General features: G+C 31.1%; 1 protein-coding gene across 1 annotated transcript; it reads right to left on the bottom strand.

Annotated features, from left to right (window-relative positions):
- Positions 1–756: 756 nt before the first annotated feature.
- On the bottom strand, positions 757–10,328 carry LOC125067231 (NADP-dependent malic enzyme-like). Its single transcript, XM_047675704.1, has 13 exons — positions 10,278–10,328; positions 8,958–9,117; positions 8,519–8,677; positions 8,242–8,423; positions 7,693–7,873; positions 6,615–6,743; positions 5,669–5,851; positions 5,255–5,477; positions 4,938–5,080; positions 3,729–3,899; positions 2,930–3,053; positions 1,600–1,752; positions 757–963 (listed from the first exon to the last, which is right to left on the bottom strand). Exons 2-13 carry the CDS (start codon positions 9,048–9,050, stop codon positions 947–949), a joined length of 1,758 nt encoding a protein of 585 aa, XP_047531660.1. The 5' UTR covers positions 9,051–9,117; positions 10,278–10,328; the 3' UTR covers positions 757–946.
- Between the last annotated feature and the right edge of the window lie 279 nt (positions 10,329–10,607).

Genomic DNA, 10,607 nt, shown 5'->3' with positions numbered 1-10,607 from the left:
TTAACAAACTATATTCAGTTAAGCTACCACCGGTTCGGTATGCAGATTCTACCTAGAAGAACCGGCAAGAAAATCAGTAATTACTCATTTCAAAATTTTAAAATACAAAGTCACGTTAGTTAAATACTATTATATACCTATGTATATAATACATCCTACCTGGAAGTCAACAAGTAATTTGTTAATACGGATTTAATCTGGGACATCAAACTGATGGGTATACAAAAATATATTTAATGATAAAAACATCGAAAACTAATTCGGTGAAATTGATTCACGAAAACGTGAAAACTCTTTCCATTCGTTTTTAATATGTTCCGCGTGCTGTCAAAATGCAAGCCAATTTCCGAATTGGGGAACACGTTTCACCCGTTGTATACATACCAGGCGCAGCTAACATTTTCTGTGGCAATGGTCCAGTTTGTAGATGTGTAGACGACCATCTGGCGCGTAACGTGATAGCCGGGGGATATTGTTCCAGCCAGCGAACTTGGTTGACGATACGTGTACATGCATACAATACAAGCATTTGCAACTTAACACGATACTGAGGGAACCGGGACGTGGACGAACAAACTCAATTTTCTAGCCAAGGACAACGTGCAAAGACACTTATTAAAGTCGGTCTTGTCGCATTACTTAAAGTAATTAAAAATGCAGGTGCTATAACAAAATGACATTTATATTTGTATTAGTTAATAATACACACAAATACAATACAAAAAATAAAAATCTATTTTCCATATTATAATTTAGGCAATCAAGAGTGCGTTTTCAAAATTTCGCTTAAATTTTTCTTACTTCACAACAATTCCCATTTTATACTGGAAATAATTTTCTTAACGGCGCTTGTTTCGTTAAAAATGCTAAGTATTATAATGAGCGCTACAAAAGTGCTACATCTCGTAACTCAACTGGTTTTTTCAGACTGTTTTCTTGGTATATATCACCTCGACATTGGACCTGTGGAAAAAATATTGTACCGTTTTTAAATACGACAATTTAACAAGGCAACGTTTTATTTCAAAACTCGTCATTTCTCATTGTCATACATCATCTGATCAGCCCGGTTGTAGTTGTCCGAAAGAAAACAAATTTTAGATTTAATTTCAATAGTAACTATTTTAATGAGCTACGTCCTTAACTGTATCATGTAGATACTTTTAGGGTTGTTACATGGTCGTCTTTAATTAGTTAAAACGCGTGACGTTATAAATCGGCATAAGTATCTGATATCGATATAGTTTTTAAAAGGTCGAGAAATCTCTCACAGATTCTTAGAATTATCATAGCTGTTTTCGAGAAAAACTTTTTTTAATCCAAATATAAACGACCAGAAGACGTTAAGTACTGTCTATTTTACTATTGTTTTAATATTATTTACATAAACGTACAGACAAACCAAGAAATTAAACTGATTTCAAAAAACGAGTGTATTATTAACATTCTAATTTTACAATTAAATTGAACTGTTTTCTGCGAACTTTAATCATACAATTTTCGTATAGCCAAGCTATTTATAAGTACTTTAATTGATGCGGTTCAATTATCAACTTTTACAGAAATTAGAATCATTTCAATTATATAGAACACTTTAACCTTTGTACACTTCTTCCATCGTTTTCACCTTAACGTTGGGAGGTTTTGGGTATTTAAAGAATTTCGGTATATTAGAGTCATATTGCAGATTGTACGTGTGATTCTGTATATACGTTTTGAAATCCTTCGGCTTGGGATACGCAGTCGCTAGGTCTGGAAACAAAACTTTTATATTGAAAACTACTTTGTATAAATCGATCGACGTATTGTATAGAATCCAGCAGTGCGCTGGAAAGTGTGACGTAAATTTCAAACTTATGATTCAATATTGCTTATTCACTCACTCGCATCTATCTCATTTATGCAAAACATATACTTTTTGATTGATAATAACACGCATATCATATTTAGTATAAAAGTTATACTCTCAAACGCTCTAACATTTATTACATGTCATTTAAGATTCGAATTGTAAATACGTGCTCAAATATGATCTAAAACAAAAATTTGAAACTGGTTATTTATTAGGAAGCGACGTCTAGGACGACGAATCGTCGTTTTCTATTAAAACCAATCATATAGACCAATACAAGATATCTTTCTTTTCAAACGACTATATGTATATGTACACAAACATTACGTATTATTCTATACACCGTGTATTATAAGATTTTGAAAGCGTGATTTGGTGGGATTTTTTTTAAAGAATTATAGCAATTAACGGATTTAAGTAATAACCAGTGTTCATATTTACCGCTTCAATTAAGCTTTAAGTTTATGCTAGGAGTGGGGATGACAATAGCTTAAGGGGTCAGGATTGAAACCAAGACTTCTTACATCGTTACCCATTGCGCTATTGAAGTTTCAATTGTTATAAAAATATAAAGCACTGTGTTTTCGTTATTTAATCAAACGAGGAAATAATTTGAGATAAGTCAGTATGGACTGTATTAACCGCTACAGTCACAAAAACTTTTCAGAACTGCGCTCATTAATTATTTAAAATTTTGTTAATTGATAATAATATAGTCGTTGAAACAATATAACAAAAAAATCTGGTATTCAATACCGAATTCAATTAAATCAAATTGCATAGCTAATTTTAAATTCAAGTGTTGAAGCTTAGCTTAAAATTTTCACGGTACTCGTACACATAACTTAAGAATTAAACGTGTAATATATTTTTTTTAAATACACACACAACTAATAAAAATAATTGTTTATAATATTCAAGAGAATAGAGACACATGAATGACTTTTATTATCTACACTCACACGCTCACATACGCACGCACGCATAAAGGTAACCGCACGCACACGTAGATTGTATTGTGTTTAGTTTTGATTTAAGTAAAATACATCTGTCTACATATCAATATACAAAATGTACCTTTACAATAGGCTAACTTGGCGACTTCGATCGCAATATTAAGCGATACGTTCCTCACGTCGCAGAGAGGAGGATATATTCGGCCGAGCGCCAAGTCTCCTTCGCTTACAAAGTTTGCCAACGTCTGAAATGATCTCTACTCTTATCTATACAACTTAAATTCACACTATTGTTGACGGTAGTGAATGCAACAACTTTTTCAACAAATACCGGAACCGCTATGAATGCAAATTGAATTCAAGAATAAGCGCGCAATGAAAATGGTTAAATGTGATAATTTTGTTTGTATTGCTTGGTAATGGCTCTGTTGGTACATACAACGTATACTTTGTTCAAAAGAATATAATGTTGTTTAAGATTTCTGAATATTTTTATGATGAAATAAACATTTTACAACCGTTTATGCTAGTATAATGTTTCGTAAATTTTCATGAACATTTTATACGGGCTGTTCCCTATAGTTTCCCAGTTCGGAATTAGTTTTGTTCCGAAAGCAGAAGTTTTTAAAGCAAAGCATATCAATCTTCCCATGAAATTAATGGACAAATATTATGTCTGCTTAAAAAATAATATCTGTTATGACATTGTGTGCTTTTGAAAACCAAATGGTTAAATGTTTTTTTTTTTTAATCTGCCGACTATATAAGTAAATTTAAACTATAGCCTTTTTGTATTAAATAGTTCTCAATTCTAAAGCGATTATGATGTAGTTCTCGATATTTCACAAGGTGACAAACTATCGGTTAACAAAAGGTAATCAATGCAAAAACCATATAACTTTTGAAATTCGACTACTTACCCTAGCCGCAGTCAAGAACATACTCTCTGGAATATGTCGCGAGCGGGCCACAATCACACCGAGCGCAATTCCAGGGAATATGTAAGAATTGTTACCTTGACCGGTAAAATATTCTTTGCCATTATACTTGACGGGCGGGAAAGGAGAACCTGATGCGAAAACACATCTCCCCTATGAAAACAGACGAGAAAGGAAACAAATGTTAAAAAAAAATATAAATGGGTTTATATGAGCTTGTACTGACTGACTTTGAATATAAAAAGTATTAATTATTCTCTTGGGAATATCTTAATTTTCCGAATAGCTCACGGTTACTTAAAACAATAACAAAAACATTTTTGAAACGTCATTTTACAAATCTATTCTCATTTTATTTTAACGCTACAAAAAACTAAGGCAAATTTGGTGTTCTTTATCTGTTTAGAATTCCACATTGCAATTAGTAAGTGTTATAGTCATAATACACTAACAAATTATTATTAATGATATAATTATTAATTAATCGATATATTATTACAATAATAAAATAGGATCGATAAAATAGCAATAGGTAGGTACATATTTTTGAAACATGTTAAATTATTAGAAATATCTTAATAAAATTTAACACAGAATAGTTTGTATCGCAAGTTGTTGTCTTACTACTAATTATCAATAATATTGTTTAACTACTAATTGAACATACTGATTATTATTACTAAGTCCTCTGGCAAAGCCATCTGGCGTACTAATCAAAGACAATGAGATTTAGACATAGACAATTTTGCTACTTTTTACTAATTGTTACATTTCCAATGTACGTAAAATATGATATCTTGGAAAATTAAAAATTATTCAAAAATAGAAAACTATTAATTTCTTGTCTAGAGTTCACGCAAACGATATTCGTTGAAGCAGCGCCTTTTTTGTAAAAAATAAATTGTCAGAAAGATCTTTAATTCAAAAATAATTTAAAAATATCCGAATTCCTGTTCCATCTTTTACTTTTAATTCAAAATAAACCAACGACAAAATTCGCCGTTCCTAGTATGACTTATAATTAAACAATTAACTGATCCTTTGTAGAAATTGTTTCAAGAAATTTTATCCTTCAACTCAACTTTAGTTGTTTCATAATTATATCTTTTAGACTTTATCAAGATTAAGAATTTCCTAAAGCTCATCTTGTCGTTGAGTATATTCCTAAATTGTATTACTTGTACAAATTACCTCTGTGTGATCATAAGCAGCTTGTGCTGTGCATTCCGCTTTACTGGTAGGGTTCGATAGAGCGAATATTACCGGTCTCTCCGCATTTTTAGCCATTTGCTTCAAAATATTTTCGTTAAACGCACCACCAACAGTCGAACAACCTAAACGATAATGATCGTTCAAAAAATATTCAACTACTTAATATTAAAACAGCTGTATGGTAAATGTTCATTCATAATTTTAAATTTCGTTAATTTCGGTAAATTAATTTAACAATTTCATCAAGAATTGCTTCTTAAACTTCAAGTTATAAATTATTTACTATTAAAACTAACCAATTAGACAGGTTGGCTTAATAGTAGCGACGCACTTTTCAAAATTTTTTTCGGCTTCCATATCTTTTCCGAAATGTTTGGCATGGCTTGGAAGACCATTTGGACGATTTTTGGTTAACAGACCGTCGACGTCGAACATATAGATTAATTTTTGAGCTTCTTCGAGTTTCATACCATCTTCGACCATAGCTGCGACTATTAAGTTGGCTATACCGGTTGCCGCCTAATAAACTCATACATTTTATATTTGTTTATCTATTATTGCATAAATTTCAAGAATGAATTTAAAGCTCAACTTACAAGCATGTCGTTAAAATTCATTTCTCGTAAAATTATTTTATTATCAGGAAATTTTATAAGCTGGCTAAAAACCGAAATAATTGAGGTATGTCTTATGTAATATCTTGCACTTACAGATCCAGCACCGAGGAACATGAAAATATTTTCGTTCATTTTCTTTTTGGTTATTCTACTAGAAGCAAAAAGTCCGGCAACTGCCACACTCGCAGTACCTTGAATGTCATCATTAAATGTACAGTATTCCTCACGATATTTTTCAAGAAGTCGAGTTGCATTTATTAAGGCAAAATCTTCAAACTATAAAGAAAAGTAATGATAGCTATAGTAGGAATTATCGTACGACATAATATTTTGTCCGTTGTTTAGTTTGTAATGTTAGTGATATTATGAACTTTGGTTCCAATTGATTAAATTCGGCCTTAACTGACTACTCTATCATTGGGTTTAAGTCTATAAAACATTGTTGACTTTATGATATGATGAATTGGGTGTAATTATTTTCATTAGTTTTAAACTACAGTGATAGAGTTTACATAGTATTTGCATAATATCGTTTACTAAACATGTATATGTATTTACAAATTTGTATAATGTTATATTATGTTTCATACAAATAAACAACTATTATCATTATTTTACATTTTTTATTGAAAATTTTAATGACATTTAATATCTTGAATTTTTGAACTTTGAAGACAATAATGAATAAGTAACTATATGCCTAACATCTCAACATCCTCTTTGGGTCGGCGCAGCATGTCTTCTTCTTCCATACTTCTGTGTCGGACGTCATCTCACAAGTAACATTATTTCTAACCATATCGTCTTTCACACAATCCATCCATCGTTTCTTTGGTCGTCCCCTACCTCTATATCCATCCATATCCATTCTCAAAACCTTTCTCACAATATGGTCCTCATTCCTACGCATAACATGCCCATACCAAGACCGCCGGTTTCCAGATAGCTTCTCGATTTTCCGGTGCCACTTTCGAACTTCCTCTTATGAAAAACCATATGCTTAACATCTATGAGTAAATATTAGTTAAAATAAATTTACCTGCAACAGAGTATTGGGACCAAATCTTTCAATAGCGGCTCGCATAAACTCATCAATAAATTCATCGTATTCTTTGCCACGAACTCTCTTCTGCCGAAGGCCTATATAAAGAGGGTCTTCTAAAAGGTCCTAAAATAATGTTTCCGACAAACAATATAATATATTTATAATGACATACTGCCAACATTGTTAAATGTAGGTATGTTTTGTGTTTTCATTAAGAAGTACCCAATTTATTTGTTTTCAGAGTCGTCATTCTATTTTGGTAGAGATTGCCACCAATTAATTTGACTGTCAGTAGATTTTACCAATAACAACCAACTAATTTAAAATAACTTTAAAATAGCTCTCATTTGCTTTTTATTTTACTGTTACGGAATTAAACCATTAAGAAGCACCAAGAAAGTTTAGAGGTTTCTCCGAAATATGTACCAATAGCGTCTTTCGAATTTATAATTTTTTCTAGTTAAGCAATATTTAAATTTTTATACACATACCATACACATACAAAATATAACCAATAAAAATAATATAGCAACACATTTCATACAAAAGAATTTACAAGGTAATCTTAGCAGACCTAAAATATGTAACATGTTCATCTCTGAAAACCATATTTTAACTAAAACTTCTAACAAGCTAAGAAACATTCCTTTATGGGAACGTTACGTCGCTCATAATTAGTTTGTACTGTTATGAACGCTTTGTAAACTATAGAATATTCTAAAAGCTACCTATTCCAGGCCTGACCTCATGTTATTTATTTGTTTACTGTTCATGATAATTTTCAAATTATTTTTAACATCTTGGTAAGGATAAGCGAAACGTACTAAGACATCTCCATGTAGATTGTTTCTATGAATAATAATTAATTACCAAGTTGCATATTTGTCTTGCAAGCAAATATGTATATTAATTTTAAGCTACCATTCAAAACTAAAAGTACTTAGTCCATTTAATATGATTATACCTTAACGTATTTTATTTTAAACATGAAACGGCATTTTCAAAGTCAGTTAAAATAATGTCCAATTCATTCATATGGAATTTTTGAAAAATAATTATAAACGCAAGATACCTGATTATCTGTCCCGACATCCAAAGTAATAGGAAGACATTGATGAGGTTTGATACCAGCTAAAACTGTATAAAGAGCCAGTTTACCAACAGGTATTCCCATTCCATAGGCGCCTAGATCTCCCAAGCCCAATATTCGTTCACCATCTGTGAATACGATGGCCCTGACGTCCTGTTCAGGCCTATTATATAAATAAAAATTATTCCCCTTAAAATTTTCGGTAATAAAACGAATAAGTTGATAAGGCTAACAACGTCGTAACATGCCTATGTCTAAGCCCGCCCGGTAGCCCAAGGGTATACGAGTACTTGAAAACACTTCGAAGATTAATCCACCGCGTTATGCCACGAGGTTACATAGATATAAATGTTTCATAACTCCTTATATTTCCATAGAATGTTTTTCTTCAAAGCTTATTCAGTAATACTTGGCATGTAATTAACCCTCACTTATACTACATACCTATTTCGTGTGTTGTCGATTCATATTACATCATAGTCCTTCTTTTTTAAATCTATAATATTATTTGTATAAATATTTAATACATACCAGTTATTAAGAATGTTTAACACATGACCTTTGTCGTAAATAGTTACGAAGAGGCCACGAGGTCTTCTGTAAATGAGACCAAATCTTTGACAAGCCAATCCCACTGTCGGGGTGTAAACTATAGGCAAAAATTTTTCAATATTCTGTGATAAGAGACTAAAGAATAATTTTTCATTCATATCCTAAAATAAAGCACAAAAATATCATAAAGGCCTAGAAAGATATTTGTTACGAATAGTTTTGCTTAAATATTACAAGTATTGTTGGGTTAAAATACCTGCAATTCTACCAAATAAATATATTTGCTTAGAGGGTCTTTGTATAAATCCAATGATATTCTGCATATATTTAATTGTTCTTCTTGTGTTTTATATTCAGTAGCTAAAAGTCCTTGAATACCCAATGTTTGTCTCTCTTCTAATGTAAATGCTAAACCCTAAAATATATAAAAAAGACTTTGTAAAAAGAAATAAGAGGACACAAAAGAAGGAATAATATTCTAAGATGTTGCTGTTATTATTAAATATCTTGTTGAAATACATTTTTATAAAATAAATAAAAATTATTTAAATTAGATAAGTATCTATCTACCACTTTTTTTTATTTGAGAGCGGGTTAGATATTAGTGTTTTTATATTAAATTTTTTATATAAGCTGTTCTGAATTTTCTTTATTTTTTTACCAAATAATGATATGATATTTTTTAAATATCTTACCTTGTTAAGACGAGGGTCTCGAAGGTGGTCTATACCTCTAATCATATTCGGACAAACCATATCTCCAGTAATATCAGTAAAGTTGCGACACATATTTTTCAATTTAAGAAAAAATAGATATTTTTTGAGGAACGTACCATGTATAATTATATTTCTACAACTGAAAAAAAAAGTATGCCATTAGTTCGCCCAGGCAATGTATAATAATATCTTAGTATCTTTGTAAAAAAACGGGCACAAACATTTAAAAAATATTGTCCAATTTACTTTTGCTTTTACTTTGATTTTTTGGAATAAATGCCTACATCATTTAAGTATCACATTACGCCCTAAAAAATAATAGTGTTCTTAAAAATGCATAGAATATAATACTCCTGCATCCTTATAACAGCTCAGAGTAGGAAGTCAGCAAAGATGACCGATCGCGCTGCCGATCTGGTACGTGAGTTTCAGATCACTCTCACAAATGAAAGCGTGCAGAACTGCCGAGTATGTTAAGATCAAGACGATTTCCTTTCCCCGTAGGTTGGAAGGAAGAGGAGCAACCTGAAAGGTTGAGGCGAGTCTGTCTTGCTCTAAGGAGATTTTTTTCCACCGCAAAGCATAACGGCTAACCCACCCCATAACTCCTCCGATCAATGCAGAGGCGCGGCCGCAGAAATTTTAGTGTGTAAGCTTAAACAGATTCAGATAGCCACTATTAGAAAAATACCCCTTATCTCACCATTAAATCATAATACTTGATTTAGGACACAGTCTGAACATCTGACTGTAGCCGTTCGAGCCTAAGCGTTATAAATATGATAAGTTCTGTTGAACATTATGATTTTGCACATTACCTGAAACATGCATTCTTGTGTCTAAGCATTTTCTTGATAAAATTCGTTTAAAGTCAAAAAAATAAATTATTTCTTCTTAAAACATAAGTTGAATCTAAAAATGTTCCTTGCATTATAAAAAAAATAATAACATGAAAAATATTAACTTGAAAAATTTAAAAACATTACAGAAAATTTGACAGAATAACAATAATTACAAAGATGTCAAATATTCTCTATTTTATTCTTATCAAAACGGTAGATAAAAAATAAAAAGAAAAAAATGAATTTATGTTCAGAGGTGTATATGTCACCGTAAATACCGTTAGATTATAAATCTATTTCGCGAGATTGTAAACTGCCGAAATATTGTGAACAGTGATTTAACTCAAAATAAAACGTCAAAAATTTAGATATTTACGCCAAATTGTAAAATAAAATCTACTACTTATTTTGCATAAGCACTTCTCATTTCTAACAGTATTTAAAACGGGATATTTACCATGTTTTTTATATTTATTTGGTGGAGCTCGATATTTCGACAATATCTCCGAATGTCTTGTTCACGAGACTGACGTTTGCGGGTAGATGTTCAAATCAACATGTCTTCTTCTACCATAACAACGAAATATCGAGCTCCACCAAATAAAAATAAAAAAACATGTTAAATATCCCGTTTTAAATACTGTTAGTAATAAAAATAACCATGTTAATTTAAAATCACTTCTCATTTCTCTATTAATAAACTGATACCGCGCGAATTCGGGGCGATTTTTGGCTCGCTAGTATATCATAAAACAAATATATATTATACTAATAAATTTGCTGCGAC

The sequence above is a fragment of the Vanessa atalanta genome, chromosome 11 (genome assembly GCF_905147765.1).
Source record: "Vanessa atalanta chromosome 11, ilVanAtal1.2, whole genome shotgun sequence".
Lineage (NCBI taxonomy): Eukaryota > Metazoa > Arthropoda > Insecta > Lepidoptera > Nymphalidae > Vanessa > Vanessa atalanta.
Note: the sequence above shows the minus strand (reverse complement) of the source record. Positions and strands in the feature narration are given on the sequence as shown.